We start from the raw sequence: 21,464 nt of genomic DNA on the forward strand, positions 1-21,464 counted from the left end.
TTCACTGGGATTGTCTTCTCCCTGAAAAACAATGCAACACCCTGTGGTGTTTCCATGCTGCTCCAAAGACTTAATCAGCTCACGGAGGAAGTGAGGAGACAAGGCACAACAACAGGCAATGCATCATGGTACAGGGGACAGAAAGCCGGGGGCTGTTTAATATGACCCTTTGTGTGCACCGCGGCTTATTCATCAGAGCAAAATGGAAGAGGCGAGGATAAATCCATCTCATCATCCACCAGATGTATTGCCTCAAGTAGACCCCATTCAAACTCATGTTCATGCATGCCATTAGTTTGAAATGTGCATCTAAAAGTGCGGCTGCATAGCACTCCAACCAAGGATTGCGTGCAGTCGACTCACTACAAAATGCATGTATTATGCCGAGGATGCATACAGACTGTGAACAGTGAGGCGGAAAGGTCAGTGAAGCGGAATAAAATAGTGTGCTGATGCTCAGCCAATCAGAATAATCACACAGGTTTCGTCTGAGCTGCAGCAGGTGTGAGGAGTTGGATGAGTACCGTTATCCCTCCATGAACTAATTTCCCGCTCACTTTGACACAGGTACCTGCCGTTAATCATACAGAGGAATTAATGCAGAGCCATTCAGATAAGAGCATTAAACCACTGTAAAGACTCAATCTTACATTGGCTCATTTAGAGATTTCACAATTTCTGTGGCCACGGGGGCAATCGAGGAATTAATTGAGGAGAACTGCAGCAATCTCGTCCACAAAGCCCTCAAAAATAGAACTGCTCATTAGTGTGAATGTGCATTTAAAATTGACCTCAACATGATAACAACCATCTCTGTTTTCACTTGCTTTAGATATATATGACTGCATGTGGACCATAATACTTCCTTTAGAGCCCCTCTTTACAGAGATGCAATCTGACAATCAACAATTATTCTGAACAGCACACCTTTGTGTAGGCACAGGACTGTGCCATCCAATTTTCCAGAGCCATTATGCTCTTGGTCACAAATTAAATGGCAATGTATGACGTTTAGAAGATCCCTTAGAGGAGAGCAAGGAGGAGATAATGGAATCACCTTAATGATTCTCCAGTGTATAACAAAGAGAGAGGGGAGAGAGGACAGACATGTTGGAAGTCGTCTCCTAACAAGAGGTTTAATCTTCGGGAGGTTATACTGTGTCATTGTTCATTTGACATACTTAAAAATATGCAGCGACTAAAACACAGTCAAACTCAGACCCATAAAGAAACCCAAGGGGTGTTTATGAAACAGGATAAATGGTTCACTGTGGTCTATAACAATTGCCTACTCTGGTGACACAAAGTAAATGTTACTGTTTGGTGTTTCGCTGCGAGAGGGACATGATGACTGATGGCAAACTGAGCACCGTTTAAGGACTACAGATGTAATAGGATGCAGTGAGTTAAAAGCCTGGACAAAACACTGGTTGCCAAAGGGTGAGCACAGTCCTATAACACTGCTACAAGCTGAAGTGATGCTTTAATAACTGGAATGGTCCTAAACAAAACACAGGAACCATTTCCAAAAAGAAAATAAAAATGTTATTTCTTGAGTGCCTGCCATCCATTTCCAGTAAAACTGAAAGTACCAAAGCTAAATAAATAAATCAGTAAAGCATAATTCAACTCTGAATCACATGCTGCACCTCTGGCCACATGCCAATCACTGATGTTAAAGCAGCTACAATTCATTCACAATCACCACCACAGTAACCCGGGTCACACAGCGGCAGCTTAAGGTTGGTAAAAATAGATTCACTAATCTTATAGCATACTCACATAAAGTACACAATAAAGTGACATGAAGAGACCATGGACTTAATCACACAGTGGCTCAATTCAGCTGCCTGTGCAATATTGTAGGAACAGAACTTTAATACACTGAGTAAATAAAGTATATGACAACTTACTAAATTTCAGAGGTGTACATTTTCCTCTACTTTTTCAATCGTATGTAGGCAATATCTTGGAATATATTGTGTATTATAGAACTTTTATTTTATTATTGTATTGTTACTGTGAGTATACATTTTGATTTCCACATCTACTCAAGATAACCCAAACCCTCATGAGTGGTTTACGATAATGACAATGTCTCCACCACAGATCTTGAGAAAATACTACTATAAACTGTGCCTTACAAAATACTTTCATGTTCATCTGAGGATAAACCCTTAGTATGGATAACAAAATGGCCCTTTTCTCTGGTGCCAATCAAAGGCCTAACCTTATGTTTCAGTGCTTTTAAAGGCCCACCAAACCAACATTAGATAACTAGCAACGACAAAAGCCCCCTGTTGTGTCGCCTCACGTCTCCGTGTCTCAGCCAAAAAGCTGCACGTAAACAACCAAACCGATTGCCATCTGCCATGTGTGTTCTGTGCCTTTGTGAGAGGAAATACACCTCCATACCAGCAGACAACAGTTGTCTGTATTTATCATTCAAAAAGGGAAACCAGAAGACCTTCTTGACGTTAGTTAGCCAGTTAGCACATTAACAACACAATCCAATGGTGAAAGAAGGAAGCATGTTACTGTGCGGCAGCAAACAATAACACAAACCACCAGGAAACATTTCTGCTAAAGAGCTCAGTGGCAAAAGAAAAAGAATCCTACCTCATATAACAAGTTTGTTTTGATCTTACTCCCTCTTGACTTTAACCGTTTATATTCCACACTTATGTTTCTCTTCTCGTGCATTGGGCTGAACGGCCAATCAGCGATTTCATTCACTAGTTGGTTACATAGCAGCTGCTGCCGATTCAGCGTGCTGAATTGGTGGAATAAAGCCAACAAGGGTCAAAGAGGGCAATCAGCACGAGACACACCACAGCAACGAGGGCCATGGACAGTCACCAACGGCTGACTTTAAGCAATGGCCAGCTGTTGGCTTGGTTTCTTATCGGCTGTCAGGGTCCAAGGACAGAGGGATGTCACACTCTCTGAAGTCCTTTGAGGCAAACTGTTATTCATCACATTGGGATTTATAAGTAAAACTGATCTGAATGTTGCCTCTGTTCAACAAATTTGTTTTCTTGATCGTAAGGCATTTCAGCTTACAAAAATGCTAGTGTGGTTTTAGTCTGTTGTTCTTGATTATCATGTTCATGAAACAAAAAAGCACAATTTTCAGTAATGCAGCTTTTTCTCAAAATGCCAACCGCCATAAAACTCAACAAAAGATGAAGCAGATGGGGGAAGGCTGTATGTATATGTACGGAGAGGAAGATGCCTCTTTCTCTTATTATTTTCATGGACCTGACAGAAAATGAGCTGTTTTTATATTGTACAAATGTTGTTTTAATGTATTTAAATATGTATTGCTTGTATTTTATGAAAACACCTGTAAAAGCATTGGTGTAAATGCTCAACCATAAACAAGTGGCACATTCAAATGCGTCGTAAATGGAGTCTGATTGGTTCACTCACTCCACTTGAAAGAGTCTTTCTTCCCTTGACAGCTCTTCGCTGCAATGTTACTGCTTTTATTCACAACACAGTTGTATCTGCATTTTCCCTGAAATGTAACTAGGTCTTCAGGTAGGAAATTGGCAGTACACATTTCGCTGATTATTGATCTCTTCTCGTATTCACACATGACCCAAATGCAGAAAATGTTCCTCAATATTCCAGGGACAGACTGCATGTGTGAAAGGGGCTTAGAATACTCTCTGATTTTCCAGTCGCGGTATGAATCCTGTTTATGTTCTCAGTTACTTTTATTTTTCTGCAATTATAATGACCATTTCCCCATGCAAAGTAATCTTACCTCCTCCAATATTCAGTCTGTTTTGTTCCTGTTGTATGAGATTGTTATCTCATCTTAAATGCGTAAACAACCATTGCTGGATCAGAAAATCTTCTCGAATTAAAGCTCTGCTAACCTGGTATGCAAGACCAGTTATCTGAGACCACTTGAACCCACATATCTCCAGCACAACCTGGCTGATCTTGCTTCATTATACAGGTCCCAGGTCTGGGGATATCTGATACTTGCCAAGCAGAGTGAAACTTCCTTTTCCCACATGTTATTTTTTTATTCTATTTTTTTTAATATGCAGACTTTAAATGCAGACTATGTCTTTGGCTTAAATTGAAATTTCTGTAGTATCTAATACTCCTTTGAAGTTGGAATCTCAAACCCACAAGAGTGAAAAAGGGAGAGAAAAACACACTGGAGAGATAAACTTTTATCTGTCCTTTGGAAAGCACAGCACATCAGCTTATAGGTAATGAATAGTGAGCACCTATGCTGTCCCCACTCTCCCCTTTACTTAGGACTTAGGACTTACATTCTTCTTTCCCTATTTCCTCTTTTGTAACTTTAGTCTGGGTGTAATTTTATTCTTGGCCTTGCCTCTGTCTTTCATTATTACCTGTATCTTCTTTTCAACTGTTTTTCCCCTTCCCATCTCTCCCCTCATTTGTCCACAACTGAAATGCCTTCCTCTCTGCCCTTTGTTGTCTCCATAGGCAGCATTGATCCAGGGTTACTGAAGGGAGTCCTTCCCAGCCTGATCTGCACAGTCAGTCATGTGACCACTGAGCTGGCTCTGTCCCACAGCCAGACAGCCATTATGAAGACTGACTGGCCACAGCAGCGCCCACACACTTGGCAGGCTGGCAGAGCTGCCCCCTGTTGCCGCTTTCAAACAACCCCCTTCTCTAACAGCAGAACGCCGGCGCCACCTTAATCAGTTGACTGCCCAGGTGCCCGGACGAGCTGTCCCGGAATCTGGATTGCTCTGGAGAGATTTTAAAATTAAAAGCCTGTTTACGCCACACTTGGGGAAATGATACTGACTCTTGCTCTCCACTTTCAGAGATGGAGGGATGTCAGGGGCACATATGGTCAGAGAAGAGGAGGAGGAGAGAAAAAGAGAGGGGGGAAAAAGCGTCTATGAGACAGTGAAAAACAGACAGCGTTAGAGAACAGACTGGCTATTAGGCGAAGCCTTCTGTCACATGAAAAGTCCCCCTCCCCTGCATCCAAGCCCTGTCATCCAAGTCCTCAGTGTGAAGGACACCCAGACAGACAGCTCAGAAAACCTGGGCTCCAGACTGTCACAACTCTCATCTCGCCTGATAAAAGTTTCGTATGCCTCATCCGTCCCTCCCCGCCTTTTCCTCTGCAGAATGTTAAACACTCTGTGGAATAAAGGACTTCCCTAAGGGTGCAGCACAAAAACCTTCCTCTTGCAACAAACAAACAAACCAACAAACAAAAAACAGATTAACAGTTATCTCTACCACAAAACCAACTTTAAAGATAAGTTCTAAATGCAAATTTCGTGGTATAATGCAAATGTATGAGACTTTAGAGGCAGCACTACAGAAACTTAGACTAGTTTTGGCTTATTTGTTGTTTTGTTTCTGCAGAAGCAGCATAGTTAGATGCAGCATTGCAACACAGTGAAATACAGTCATAAGGCTTGACAGCTCCCCAGTGCTGCCTGACTAATAATTTTTTATGTGTACTAATGCATCGTGTAAAACATCTGTCATAAAACATAAAAGCCTGTCTCCTGAAGGTGACATGCCCCTATCAACTATTTCATCATCAATTTCATTGTTTTTTTGTTTTTTGTTTTTTTTTTTAAATAAAAAGGCATGCCCATCCTTGAGATATGGATCTTGATCTGAATACTAGAGTTGGGTTGATATCTGGCTTTGCCTGACTGGTCTGGTGTATTAGCTTAAACTGGTTTGATTTTATGCAATCTTGCTGACCTTTTGTCATTATGACTTTCTGGCAAATTAAAAGAAGTCTACCACGTCACAGCCCTAAATCCAACTATATAGCATTAGTAATGAGCAACATGACAATGCAATTTCTATAATCTTATGTTTGTAAATGGAGTACTGGAGCCAAGGCCAGTGTCTGCAACATAAAGGAGATCAAATTTCAGAAGAGGCGAGGGGGAAGCCACAATGTGTCTGTTTACTTGAAAATTTGTGTTTTTTTGGGGTGACGAGAGGACATAGTGGAGTAAGTGTCCTAAGAAAACTAAAACTGGGCCAATATGACGACATGTTGTATTTTAAGCAAATAAAAGAGGTGTCCTAACAGGCTACAAGCCCCATTTCAGGGTGAACTTTTGTTAGATATCATGTTTCTATTCATTTCTGTCAGGCACGTTGAAAGTACAATGGGCAATGGACCAGGTTTAGCTTACTTATGTAGTTGAAATGAGGAATTTTCTAAACAATACCGTTATATTTAATTAAAATAACCCAGATAAGGTGGCAGCTAGCTGTAGGGATCACCATACAGCTTAAAGTTTCTGGTAAGCTAATAACAAGCTAGGCTACTTGCTGGCTATATTGTATCACTTCTAGTAAATACTACAATATCAAATGTGTTTACTGTGTTTAAAATTACCATTACACACATAAGAAGATAACAAGTGTGCTACACACCCATTTTTTGAGAGTTAACGTCACCAGTTTGATCTTGAGCGCACAGCTGACTGCTATGTGGTTTGTTTGCATGACGTAACAGAAGTACACATTCAATTTATTCAGTGTGGTCACAGAGCTCCAATGCTACATGATGCTTTGTCATAGCCAGACACTTGTTTTCTCTTGGGACACAGCGTCATTATATTTCACTCACGAACAGCGCTGAGTCACATGGGAAACCCAGTAAAATTTGTTGAACTGGTCCAGTCTGGTGTTTGGCCTAATACCAAACTGGCTTGAAATTTCTTTATGTCGGCCCAACTCTTGTGAATACAAGACATAATTTCTCCCTAAAACATGCAAATGTCAAACCATATGTGAACAACATTCACAAAAATCAAAAACAATGATTTTTAATCATATAAAAATGGGTGAGCAATTGGCTGGTTCAAAAGGGAAACTCTGATGTGCAAACGGGACCCTCTGTCAGAAAAAGCAATTAATTTCTCGTTCACATCCCTCCCTTCACAGAACAACGCTGGATTAAGGTGATTTTGTAAAGTGCATGCTAAATCTCCCATTAGAATCCCGAGGTAGTTAAATCCCATTCATCTCCTTATTCCTCTCTAACCAATACTATAAATCTACATGGTGACAGGGCTCATCGTGAAGCTGCTGAATTAAACATGTCAACCTTCTCTCACTCCTCCAACCCCTCGCTGGGAGAATAACTGAGCAGAGGGACAAAACTGTGGACTGGAAGAGGGAAGAGGGGCCCTGACAACCACCCCACTGAGCACTTCGACACGTGCTGTGACGTCATTGCTGAGGCCAACTGTGGAAGGGAGATGTTTGCCAATGGTGTGTGTGTGTGTGTGCTGTTTTAGTGTTGACAGTTCATACCTAAGGCCAGAGGTTTGATAAGGCACTGATTCATTGCCCCTTGGTTCAGCCTGCCACTATCGTCCTCCTACATCTCCGCCGAACTGAAATCAGACCTGTAATTCCACTCGAAGGCTAACACACTATGATGTGCATATGTGTGTGTGTGTGTGCGCGTGTGGTAAAGAGGACATAGTAGGTGAGACAGTGGGATGAAGGCATCTGTGTGTGAAAGCATCTTCCTGTCTGTGCGGAGAGACAGTTGCCTTGTTCTTTTTGTCTTTCCACTAATTACACAAACCATGTGTGCATGTGTGTGTGTGTGTGTGTGTGTGTGTGTGTGTGTGTGAGTGTGTGCATGTGTGTTTCATGTTTATGCGTAGTTGCGGAATGAATAATGAATGTTTATACACAGTGTGACATCTTCTGAGCGCTTTTACTTGTGTGTGCGTGAGGATTGCATGCATGATAGGGTGGAAGGCAAAGTTTCTACAGATCCAGTATGACAATCTGCCTTGTGGATAAAACACTGAGAGTGAAGTGTGTGTATGTGTGTTTGAGTGTGTGAGTGAAAAAAAGAGAGAGTAAATGGGAGAGAGAATATGCAAAGAGTTTCCAGAGAACCTTTTTTTTTGTAAATAATTCCCTGACAAGATACAAGACAGGCGGAGAGGGAGCTCTAATTGCCTCGTCCACTTCCTGTGCAGTAAGTCACATCAGCCTTACTCGCCAAATAATATTATTCTCAAATGCAAACAAAGCTCATTCATCGCCTACAGCATGCAACATGCCCATCATGCCAATTAGCAGCTGCCTGATTGGCAGTTTCCCGAGGTGGTGATTTCGGTTGACAACATTGACATTTGCTGATCATTACAGTCCAGCTGTTAAATGTTCAGATCGTATAATCTGTTTAAAGCGCCCAATAACGGCTCACCAGAGACTATAGATTGTTGAAATGAGAGTATGGCTGTCAGAAAACAAAATTACAATTCATGCTAGTGATACAGCTATTTTTAGCCATGCTGGTGGCAATGTCGGTCTGTCTGGTCACCACTTTGGTCCAGAATGAAACATCACGCCAACTACTGAATGACTTTTTATATACAAACATTTAAGGTCTCAGTGAACCTAATTAAGATACTAGTTTGCCAATTTGTTAGTGTGAGCATGTTAGCATTCTGTTTTAAGCTTTTTAGCTCAAAGCACTACTCTGTCTTTAAGTACAGCCTCATGCCCGTAGACCAGTGATACTCCACTCATGGCCCATAGGCAAGATCTGGTACCCAGTAGGGTGCTGGGTGGTCCCCCAGCCATTACTGTCTACAGTGAAAATAAACTGATTAACACTGTGATTGAAAAAAGTGCCAGGAGAGGATCGACTGAACTGCCTGAAAAAGGGTCTGTGCAAAGCCCTAAATGTCCTTAAATCCTAGAAATGTCCTTGCTTACAACTGACTTGATTGGTTGAGTATTTCTCCTGTAGAGTTTTAGTTTTGTTGTCCAAACCCCCCCCTCCCAAAAAAAAACAAACCCTAAAAACTTTCATTTTAATTTCTGATAAAAAGTCAAGTATTTATAATCCATCTTTTATTTAAACATTGTGTGTTGCTGCCGTTACACAAGATATTTCATAGTTTACAGGCTGAGAGCAAAATATCCTCAGACATGGCATATGACTTGCTATAATATACTGCTTGTGAATCTCATAATCAAAACTAGAAGGTCATTTCAATATCTCTGCAGCAAAGCCGCAACTCGCCAGATGTGCTTTGACATGTGGCGGGGATAAAAAAGAGAAAATCACAACATCTGCAGCTTGGATGTAGCGATTCCAGCTCCTGCCGTCTGCCAACTCTCTTCATCACTGCACTTGCTCAATCACATTTCTCTCACTTTTTCTTTTTGTCTTGTCGCTTTTTTTCTTTTTCACACACACTGACACTCAGGCGCAGACAACACACACTCACACCAGAAGTATCCGTTTCCAGAGGGGGAAAGTGAGCTGTAATTAACACGTTTGGATTTATTATTTTATTTCTGATACCAAATCCTCACAGCCTTTCTCTTAACAGAAAATACAAACCGCAGAGGCATCTATGACAATGTGAATATTATATGGGACAGTTAGAGAAGTTTGGGGTGGGTAATTCAATGAGCACGTGCAAGGAAAAAAAAGAATTAACGAGTCGGGCTGGGAGAGACGAGTGCAGCACTTAGGAACGCCATATTCATAAATAATGAAGTAGATAATAACACATCAACACATTTTACGATGTGACATAAACATGACATGTTCCGCCTGAATTTACAGTCACAGAGATACTAAATTAATGCAAGACCTAGGGGGAAAAATGAGTATGGTTTCTCAGTTTAAGCAACTCAGCACAATGTTCCACAGTGGGCTACATATAAGATAGCACAAGGTTATCAGGAGGGGGATTTGTTGAAGCGGATATAACAAAATATGGACCAGTGGAAGATATGCTTATACCAGGAAGCTTGGTGAAGTTTACCATCAGACACTAACCCAATGTTGCTGTCTTGTGCACTGGAGCTTTCAGAAATATTATTTGCAAAGCTTTCTTTCATTTTTCATGCTTTTCCCCTCCGTATTACCAACCTGCCCAGAAAGCTTACAGTAGTTTCGCTGTTTTCACCTCCCCCGTTTTTCCCCCCACTTTCCTCTTCAGCAGTCACAACACATCTTCCTTTGGTAGAGCTGAAATACATCTTTACAGGCTACACCTTAAGCTCATCTCTTCTCGGACTGGTTACACCACAACTGCACTCACTTAACACTACAAACACTATTCTACTATTTGCTATCTTTTATGGCATTTGTTCCTTGCATGCATTTAAAAGGTCCAATGTTTAGGGATTTATTGGCAGAAATGGAATACAACATTGTAGGCATGTTTCCTTCAGAGTATAACCACCTGAAAGTATGAATTGTTATTTTTTCGTTATCTTAGAACGAGCTGTTTATATCTACACAGGGAGCGGGTCCTCGTCTGTAGAGATCACCATCTTCACTGCTATGTTTCTACAGTATCTGAGAACTGGCAGACCAAACACTGGCTCCAGATAGGGACATTGACATTTTGGCACTGGTCTCCAAAGCAGCCCCCCACAGCAAGCTGTGTTGGAAAAACAAAGTTTGTAAATATGTGAAATAGGTTTGCACAGTGTTTTTACTGGTTTAAATCACCAGGTTTGTTTTGGCGTGGATGAGACCTCTGCAGATAATTCAGCTTCCTGCAAAAACCTCCTGAACATCTGGATTTCAAGTTAGAAGAGAAAAAAGATGATCACAAATTAGCAGGTGCTGGGCTAGTGGCCTGTCTGCAACAGTGTTGGAGAAACTCTGATTTGTAATGTGAAACTGCTTTATTCAGTGTTTTTACTGGTTTTAAATCAACCTGGTCCATTTGTTTTGAAGAGGAGGACTGAGGATTCTGTTAATGGTAAAAACCTCCTGAATGTCTGGATCAGAAAAAAGGTCAGCACATATATGCAGGCACTGGACTAGCAGTCCCTTTGCCATGTGCTGAAAAGCATAGGAGAAACATTTATTTGCAATGTGTAACTGCTTTATTCAGTGCTTTTATCAGTTTTAATCACCAGGTCTGTTTGTTTATGAAAGGAAGAGACCTCTATGGATAATTGGACTTAAACTTCCTGAACAATGAACACTGAAAGAATTCTAAAAACAGAAGTTTTAGCTAGTTGCTGCAGTCCTCACTGCTAGATACCACCAAATCCCCCTAAATCTTAGATACTGGACGTTTAATTCTAATCTTAAATGATGTTAAACTTACAAATGTCTCCTATTTTAGCTTGCACAAAGTCCCTCTGGAAAAGAGCATCAGTCCAATACGTATAATAGGGATTGCAAAGGTTCTCAAGCCACCACTTTGTGTTAAATCTTACCTATTTTTCATATTTTAGGGCAAAGTTAATCAAATATGAATATTTAAAGAGTCCTGTGGTGCTCTTTGTTAAATTGTTAAAGCCTCTCTGATTCTCTCTTATCAGCTTTTAAATAACAGCAGAATAAAAATGACAATCATTCTTTTTCTCAAGGTATAAAGTCACTATGCTGACACTGATCTCTGAAGAAAAGCACTTCAGCACGCGGGCACGTGAGCGCACACACACACACACACACACACACACACACACACACACACACACACACACTCACACACAGAATTCAACAGAAGTGTGAGTACAGACATCTTTTTACACACACAACAAAAACAGAGGCAGGAAAGACAAGGAAGGGTATGTGGTAGAGAGATGTGGATTAACATGGATTAACAATCCATTATTCATAGGCACTATGGGCTCAAAGCATCAACACAAACACAGCAATGACCCTATTCTGCTGCACTATAGCCTTGGATGCATCACAGACGCTTACCGCTGACTATTTACTCCTCAGGATTACAGACAAGACATACCGCGCTGGCCACAGCTCTCATATCTATCTACACAGCAGATCAATATGAGAAGCGCTCTTAAAGCTCCGGTCAAAGCTCTATACACTGTGTCCCTGGCTCTCACTGGCCTATACTGTAGGAAACGAACAACTAAAAAATCCAGCAACTATGCTGCTACAAGCTCTGTTGGAATTCTAAATCCTGAAGTACATCAAACTTATTAGGTGGCAATCCCCAATGCAGTCAAATACAATATCAAAATAAGCTGTTTCTGTTTGAAAATACATTCATACCTGTCATGTCTGTTTCACAAAGTACATCCCAAACTGTCTGGTCTCTTCTGCATTTTTGACAGGCCGTTATACAGACATGAGTCACACTTGCCACTTTAACAGGATATTCAATTAGACAGCTTCCATTTCCCAACTTGCTCTTTGAACCATCATAATGCTCCGAAAGGTTCCAGTGGAATCTGAAGGCTCTCACATGCAAAACCGAGATAGATGGGTTGTGCTAAAGTGTTATTTTGTAGGTGAATTACCTCATTTGTATTCAGGAAAAGTTTCAGGGGAAACAAATAACTGCCATTAGTCATCACAAAAGACAAAGCAAACAGAAGCACACGCGCACACACATGCACGCATACATTTGTCGACTTATTTCCCTTATTTATTCCCTTAAACACCTCCGCACACGCACCTGTCTCCTCACTTTTCCAAATACTTTGATGTGAGTCATGCTAGTACAGGCAGTATCCATGAAACACATGTGCGTGCGCGCGCACACAGACACAGACACACACACACACACACACACACACACACACACACACACACACACACACACACACACAAACAAACACAATGGGATAAGGGCGAGAGGGCCTTTAGTGGCTCCTTCATGGCGTACATTTTTCATTAGAGAAAATGCAGCTCTCTTCCTCCATGTCCTCATCTCTGGGTTCTGTCCTGTGTCCTCTGGCCATGCTCCCCTGACACCTCCCAGCTTCACTCAACCCATCTATTTGACCCAGCGAAGGGCAAGTAGCTAAGACAGACAGATAAGCTGCGTCCCAAAGTGCCTGCCTTAGCTTCCCTGTCAGCCCCTTTTCCTTGAGTTTGTCTGTTCGTGTGAATGTACGCCATGATTGAGGGTGGGCTACATCCTTCACTCAGTGAGACACAGTGAGCGATTTGCCCCATTGCTCTTGTGTGTCAGCAAGCATGCAATGATGGCAGACTGCAAGAGCACATCTGTGTCTCAGTCTCTCTCTCCATATCTCTCTATCTAAAATAAAGCTGGATGGATGAAGGGATGGATAGATGGAATGAATACAGTGTAGAAATATATATATATATATATATATATATATATTTATATGACAATATCGGCACATAATATGCATTGGAAGATATTGGCTTTAAAATACATACTGGAAGTGATGAACATACGGATTTCTGCGAATATCACAAACTGATATATATATTTTATTGACAGTGAACAGGAAAATCATCATCAGCAAGTTGATGTATTTTTCTAATTTTGCACAATGACTAGATATTACATAAATTGAAAAGCATTGTATTTTATGTCTCCCTCTGCTGGTGGGCAATCACGATAAGGGTATGCATAATATGATGTTAAATCCACTACAGAAGAGACTTGATCACTAAAATTAGAGGGGATAAAAGTGCATATATCAATATTGGTATGGGTTATCGGCCAAATAAGTTGTTGTATATCGGCATATTGGATATTCAAAAAAATCCAACATTGTACATCCCTATACATTTTTCATGTAAGAGTGCAAATGCATGTTGTCCATACATAGTATATGTGAGTGCATGTTGGAGAGATTCTGTAAAAGTGAAAACAATAGAGAAGGAAATTAAGAGACAGAATCTGCCCACTTTCCCTCTGTGTGTGCATGTGAGTGTGTTCTGGGCCATGCATGCATGATAAAGTAAGCAGAGCAGGGGACGGGAGCTCCTGAGATACAGCGGAGATGTGAGTGATTGGAGCAATGAATGGGGGGGGACCTCGCATTGTAATTAGAAGTGCTACGCTTCCCAGCGGGCTTTACCATTTTAGTGTGATTACACTGTGTGATTTATATGCTCAGAAGGCCTCCATCACTCTTGCTAAGCAAACCTGCCACATGTCGCAAAGCTTTACCTTTTCTTAATTCAGATGGTTTTTCTTCCTATGGCTTTACTGATCAAGATGCTGATCTGAACCCAGAACCAAACAAAGTTATCAGCTGAAGTTATTGACTATTTTCATTTAGGAGATCAAATACATTAACTGTCAACCAGAGCTTCCACTTTACTTGCATCACAGTTATTTATGCCTACTTCTTTTTCTTCAGATGATACGAATGCTTTTTGTTGTTTTTTAATGATTCCATTTTTAAAGAAAGCTCTGGGGTTTTGCAGTCTCCTTGCTCTTCTCCTTTCTTCTGTTTAAATAATTTTCCTGCAAATAAAATAAATCTCACACAGATAGAAAGACAGATTTTCATAAGAGTATTAATCAGGAAGCGGGTGAAAAGTGACTGAGTGTGATGCGCTCACACAGACATGCCAATTACAATCCATATGTGCTCCATTCTAGTCATTATTTCATTCATGTCGTGCATCTATCCAGATGTTTGTACTGCACCGGATACAAGAATACTTTTATGTTTAAAAAAACCTTCTTTGGAAGGTATTTACTATTGTAGAGGAATGGTCAGGTATTTCTTTGAAAGTTTGGGTGAATAGGAAAAAAGCCATTCCATGACTGAACTGCTGAGAGAAACTAGCCACGACTGACAAGTGTTGAACTGTTTTTACCCTAATTTTCTTCGGAAACAACTCTTCTTTGAGGCATCCCATTTTCATTGCTATTTCTTTTTTATGCTCAGATTGACAGGATACGAAAACACAAGGGAAGGCACACTGTGGGAGGCAAAGAAAACAGCCAGTTGCATCTCTGACAAGACCTACATAAAGATGACACTCCTTCCAAAAATACTTCTCTGTTTTTTTGTTGGATGTTTAACTACACAAATGTTGACTGTTATCTGCATTTATATAAATTATTAAAATTTCCCAGTAGTTGGCAGAGAAGAAACAAAAACATCAGGGACATTAAGGGTCAGGGTTTAAGGTTTTGACTGCTCGTGTGAAACTGAGCACTAGCATTCAGAGCTAAAGTTCAGATATGCAGCTGTCCACAATTTAGCTATGTTAAGGCTAATAATTTGACATGCTAACATTTGTTTTGGAGCAAGCATTACTTCATGTGTGTCTTCAATTTACAATTATGATGATGCACAACAACAAATTACTGGCTTACTTCAAGGAGAATGCTATTGAGGAGGGTCAGAACAAAGAGTTTTTATGAATACTGATCCTAGCCACTTAAGCTACAATGACAGCCATATTTAACTACTAAGTAACACCACAGCTACACATACAGTTGCACAATGCTGCAAAGCTAATGAGCTTCTGTTAGCTTTACAAAAATTACAAGAATTCCTTTTATAACGTCACTTGAGTTTACTCCCAGATATAATTTCTCATAAAAAAAAACTTTCTTTTTGAGAGCAGTGAGTCAAGCAAACAATGCACCAACTGTGCAGACATTGGCTCTAACTAGCTAACATCATACACACCAATCTTATGTGTGGTAAAATTAATACAAAGAACTACGAAAAAAAGAAGAAGTTTCTGTAGCCGAATATATGTATGTGGGGTACATGTGCCTTTATATTTGTCTGGCTAGCACATCTCTAGCACAACTGCATGTTAACATATTATCAGTATTGTTTGTTACTTGTTGATAATTATAACTTTATAATGCATGAAAACTCACACCTATTTTGGTGATGTGCTGGCTTGCAGGCAAATATATATATAAAAAAGAAACTGGAAAGTTGATGTAACATGTTAAGGATTGATGTTTTCAATGAGGCTGAAAAATGTAAACCCAAATGTTGAGCTTCATAACTTTAAATAAATGCATCAGAGTTACACGTGGACAGTAATTACTATTATAACAACAACAACAACAACAACAACAACAACAACAACAACAAAACAATAACAATAATAATAATAATAAAATAATAATGATAATAGTAATAATATTAATAATCATAATAATAATCATTAAAATACTTTGCCACTAAAGGGGAATAGCCAACCTTGGTTGGGAAGAACTGTTTAATGTTTGCTCAAATATGTTGCTTAAATGATCTGTATCCACTGACTTTCAAAATCAGAGATCTATAACTGACTTTGAACTGTTTGTTATTCCTAAGAAATTTATGAAAAACGATTAAAAAAAAAATAGATTCATTTGAGGATGGCCTCAACGACTCAATGGCTCCAACGACTCCTTCTTGGTGGCTAAATGTCCAAAACTCCCAAACTAAAACAAATGAAATTATAGAAGCCAAAAGGCAGAAAATGCCTCTTATCTACCCAAAAAGTAAATCTTCTCAAGTCCCAACAGAACAGCAAATTTAAGTCTAACGAGTGGAATTCCTTTGCGTACATCTCTTTTTCTCTCATTGACTGTCTCACTGTCATTGCTCCTATTTCTCTCTTATGCGCGATGTCTCAAGAGACAATATAAAAGTGGCTTTCTGGAATTAAAGCTATAAGCCAGTTTCTCCCCATCTCTCCTTTGTGTGTGTGTGTGTGTTTGTGTGAGAAGACAGCCAGAGGCAGTCTCCTCTCCTCTTTTGATCAGTGGCATAGTGACTCCAGGTACCATGGCCCTATGATATCAGTGAGGGCCCAGGCAGCAAAATATGAAAGGAAATGAATGGTGTGCCTCCATAAAGAATGTAGGTATGTGTAAACTCCGAGAGAGATATTGAATTGTAGTTAAGAGTTAAGTGCTACATTTATTTATTTCTCTTCTAATTAAATTCACATAACAAACAAATTAAATGTCATGATACCCCTTTGGGTACAAGCATAACCTATATTTTCACACATTTGACCACATTATTACATGCATGTGTTCACACACAAAAATGATTCACAAAGAGATTGCAACAGCTAGATTAGATCCGGATGACAAATATTGTTATGACTGTTCTTTTAGGAGCACTCATGCATACAAATACACACATGCAAATAAAGAGACAAACACATACAGACATTGTACACATGTACTGAAGAGAAACATGTAAAAAAAAAAAAAAGAAAAAAAAAAGCAAGCCAAGGACAGGGGTTGCAAAGGAGGTGAGGGAGTTAAAGCAAAGAAGTGAAAGCGAAATTTGCAATGCATCACGTTAGAGGCAGCAGTGAGACGGTTGGGTAGAGGGGAGTAAAACAAGATTTATATTCAGAGGAGGACAAATCTTGGCAGGCATGTAGTACCTATGTTAAGAAGCTTGGGGAGAGGCGGGGGGATCGTACTGATGAGGAAGTCCGGGAAAGATGCGTGTGGGTGCAGGATTGTGGTCCTGTGGGGATGCTCTGTCTACAGCAGCGATATGGGGCTCAGACAGCGGATTAGTGTTTCTGCTCCATAATCAATTTGCTGTCTGGATCCCATTGCACATAACCCTAAACATCCACCCTCACTTGTTCCTGCAAAATCTTTCTCCTTTTGCTCCTTCTGTCTCCCTCTACCACTTTCACTTCAACTCCTTTTTACCTGTTCACCGTTTGTTTGTTTCCCCTTCACGCCTTAAATTGATAGTTCGGATGTTTTGAATTGGGGCTATATGAGGTACTTATCTATTGTCAGTGTATTACACAAAGAAGATGGAGGTTGGTGTACTCCCTACTTGGAGAGGCAGACAGGAATAACACCCCAGAGGCTCAGCAATGTACTGCTGTGGTTGAGGGTTTTTAGCAAAACACATTTTTACCACTTAATAAAATACCTACCTAAAAAAATCAATATCAGTCTAAGTGGACACTATATTTACTATTTTTTTCAGTGCTTGACCTCACAATCCTTTCCACTGGCACAACATCTTCTTATCTGTATGTCTGTATTCCTACACAAAAGCGCAGCTGTGCTGCGTACCATATTATACCGCAGGTCAGTTGTTCAGGTCAGACTTTCAGCTGTTTAAGGAAGAGACAACAGAGATGAGAAAAAGAATTTGAATTATTATGACAGAGACAGCGATGTGCCATTCACTATGGAGACAAAAGGACACATTTATGAACCAGAGTATAAAAAGAAGGGGAGACTTGCGGAGGTAGACTAACTGTACAGAAAAAAAAAGAGGGAAAACTTTTGTGGAACTGGAGGCCAACAAAAAGAACAAGCTAACTGTGTAAACAACATGCTCACAGACTCGGAGAGGTGCTGTAGCCATGAGTGAGACTTGGTTACAACACAACTTCAGAATTTTTTTGAATCAGAAGACTCCTGCACTATACATTTCACTGGCTGTTTAGTGAGATATTTCACAGCAGTGCTTTTAGCAAATATACAGTATATACAAGTATATAACCCTCTTGAGAGAAATGTTCACTGCAAATGCTGAGTTGTCTAAGTTTTGCAGGTAGAGTGTTGATGTCTAAATCTAAACACAAGCATGCACCATCTTTAGAAAAGAGAAGTTGTGTTTCCGTTGGATTGCCCAACAGCACTCTCTGACCCAAACGGCCAGCCTGTGGTATAATGCAGCGCATGGCACAGTTGGGCTTTTGCGTAGGGAATACGGAAGTTACACGGTTGAGAAAATGTAGTGCTAAAAGAAAAGGCTGTCTAATAGTGAGGTAAAGCGGTGAAAGTACACTTAATATAGCATCCAATACTGCTGAGCTTCTAGTGTGCTAGTCCCATCTACTGTATGTAATACACTTACTAAAAATAAGTACCTCATACAACCCCACTTCAAACTATCCAAACTATGCCTTTACAATGTCCAATCTCTATCTCTCAGCCACTATAATAAACTCAAACATGAAACTGTTGAGAATCCACTTTTATCATTTCTTTTTTTCTCCAAACCTTCACTTATCCAAGTATTTCTCTTTAAAACGCGTCAGTTTCAACTAGACACAGCAGATCCTGCACCCCCTGCATTTTAGAGCAATACAGGGGACTTTGGGTGTAATTATATCAGAGAGAGAGTGTGTGTGCGGGAGTGTGTGTGTGGAGATGTAGAGGTTAACCTTGACCAAGGGCAAACTATTAGCTCCATCTCACCCTTGGGTCCAAGCTTGCTGCCATCTGCTCCAGAGCGGGGTCATAATACTGCCTGACCAATCAATAACATATTACATGTTGGCACTGGGCGCCAGCCATGGTCGTGACTTTCTTTGCTTATTAAAAGCAAGGTACAAAACACTCCAGAGAGGTAATACAGTACATTTCCCAAAAGCAGGCAGAGTCGCAATATCAATAGTACAAAGAGAAATTAAAAATGTGACTTCTGTTTGTAGACAACATGCGTGTTTTCCAAGAAAAGTGTATTTTATGGCACATGGGACTTTTTTTTAATATTCAGCCCTCACAGAAATTAATGTTCTTTTCTCTGAGGACAGATGTGCTGGCATTTGCTGAAGATTTCTGAGTATGTGTGTGTCTGTAGAGGGGAGGGGCACTTTGAGATGAAAGCCCAGAGAGACAGCAAGGAGGAGAGGCTGAGACGGCAGGTGGTGCTAGGAGCGCTCCTGTGCCGAGTGAAGGAGGCAGAGAGGTTTTTTGTCAACAGATCAATAAGTGTGAGACTGGAGGAGGACTATCCTTTTCATATTGTCTGACACAGGCAGAGATAAAGGTTAAGGATGTATTTGAGGAAAAAAAAAGACCCAAACAATCTGTATATGCGGTGGAAAAAATAAATATGGCTGCATCTGTCCAGTCTAGCTTCTCATCCTCTGTTGCACGTACCTGCACGCACACATAATCAGCTTTGGCATAGTACTAATGTTAATACTATGCTGTATCAGAGGGCGAGACTTGACCTATCTAATGACACAACAGCTTGTCTTATTAAAGTGCACACATATAGAGTATTCATGCATATAAACACACACTCACGGACACACAGCTCCAGCCTGTCAGCCACTGTCCATAGCTGTCTTATTGGACCAGGCAGATTGTCACCTCTTCTGATTCCAGCGGGCACACACAGATGAGAGCTACTAATTGCCTTGCTGGGGCACCGACGTGACTTGCATGTGACTGGTTAGGTTTTGGAGGCATGGGGAAGCTTTAAGCCCATAGGTGACTCTGTGTCTGTAGTGAGTTTGTGAGTTGCTTGAATGAGTCACTATAAGAGAGGAGAAAGACTTGGAGGCTGTGTATTTGTTACTATATGCAAGATGAATACTCATTAGTCTCATGGTTTTTGTTGGCACCAAGGACCTGAACAAGGAGGTTTTTAAGGGTCCTTACTAAACTGTCGTGTTATGAAGGGGTGAAAATGAATTATACCATCAATCTTACCTTGGCCTGGCCTCAATGTCATGCTGAAAACAAGAGAGAGAGGGAGAGAGAGATGAAACATATTTAAAATCTTTGCACAGGTGTTGGCAGATAACAAATAAAAAAGGTAAACAACATCATTTACATCAGCTTGGTCCACAGCTGGTGTGGCTCTTAATCTGACCAATTAATTTTCACTTTTATCCTTCCCCAGTTGTGCTCATGCATATTCAAGAGAGTTTTAAAGGAGCAGTCTGGAAAAAAGCACCAAGTGAGCTGCAAACATTATTTACATGTTGGCTTTCCTTAAAAGGGCTTAAATGATGTTTTCCATGTCAAAACAATGGATGTGATTTGTTGACTGCCAGTATGTGACAGTTGCACAAACATCGCAGGCAAAGCTTTAATCATGTGCCCAATTAAAAACTGAACCCCATTTCAGATTCTGTCAATTTTCAGAATATGTAAATACACTATTTCACAAGGTTTAACATTTAAATTTCAGCTGTCAGTCTACATTGGTATACCCAGAATTTAGTATGCCAAACACACAGCTCCAGTATGCAAGCACTACACTTGAAATCGCTGTCATGTACTACAGCCAAACTACTTGTTATAACATTTCTAATCTCAATTGGTTTATTTTCAGTCAAGAGGACCTTGAGCACAAGACAGCCTCTGCTGTTATCTTTAATATTCTGCCCAGCACTGACTGTACTGTAGCACTGAACCTTGACTACTAGCGCTAAGATGGCTGCGCCAGAAAGGGATTTTGACACTGTGTAACTAACAGCGTCTTGAAGGCAGTAGCTCCTTGGCAGCACAGCAGATGAGGAGAGCTGATGAGTGGAGACTGTGGAGCACTGACTGGCTGTCTGCCTAACTGACTAAAATTTGGCTCTAAATTTAATTAGCTCCAGATCTGGACAAATACGTGGTTTCAAATATTGGAACTCAGTGAGATTTTTCTTGGTTTACCTTGTCAAATACTTCAACAGACTCAAAAGTCAATTTGTGAAATCAGAGTGCAAAACTGACTTTCACCGAAGAGGTTCTCGGCTGGTTGCTGTAAGGCTGCCCCTCTTTCTGTTTCTCCATTGTTTGGTTGGCTAGCTGGTTAACCGACTTATCTTTAGAAGATTGCTCGCAGTCTAGTTTTAAGACAACCAAAGTGAAGAAGACCAAAATTCCCCAAAGTCTCTTTTAAACTAAAACTACAATTATAAAGCAGTCTGCAAATCCATGGTTTCCTTTTTCAAATATAGCATAATGTATGCATTAAAAAGACTGACATCTATCAAAAACTAAATTATGTTGCTGATTAAAAAATATTTT

At 40.3% G+C, this 21,464-nt stretch overlaps 1 protein-coding gene across 2 annotated transcripts in view; it reads right to left on the reverse strand.

Annotated features, from left to right (window-relative positions):
* Positions 1–21,464, reverse strand: part of trim44 (tripartite motif containing 44) — a 54,147-nt gene that overhangs the window by 10,654 nt on the left and 22,029 nt on the right. The window contains exons 5-6 of one of the 2 annotated variants that reach the window (XM_042496695.1): positions 20,139–20,173; positions 19,255–19,974 (exon numbers count right to left, since the gene is read on the reverse strand). In XM_042496695.1, the coding sequence (XP_042352629.1) occupies positions 20,147–20,173 (27 nt within the window). In that variant the 3' untranslated portion in view covers positions 19,255–19,974; positions 20,139–20,146. Of the gene's footprint in view, positions 1–19,254; positions 19,975–20,138; positions 20,174–21,464 lie in introns of those variants that run through there. The other variant, XM_042496694.1, reaches the window with a different exon arrangement.

The sequence above is a fragment of the Plectropomus leopardus genome, chromosome 11 (genome assembly GCF_008729295.1).
Source record: "Plectropomus leopardus isolate mb chromosome 11, YSFRI_Pleo_2.0, whole genome shotgun sequence".
Taxonomy (NCBI): Eukaryota; Metazoa; Chordata; class Actinopteri; order Perciformes; family Serranidae; genus Plectropomus; species Plectropomus leopardus.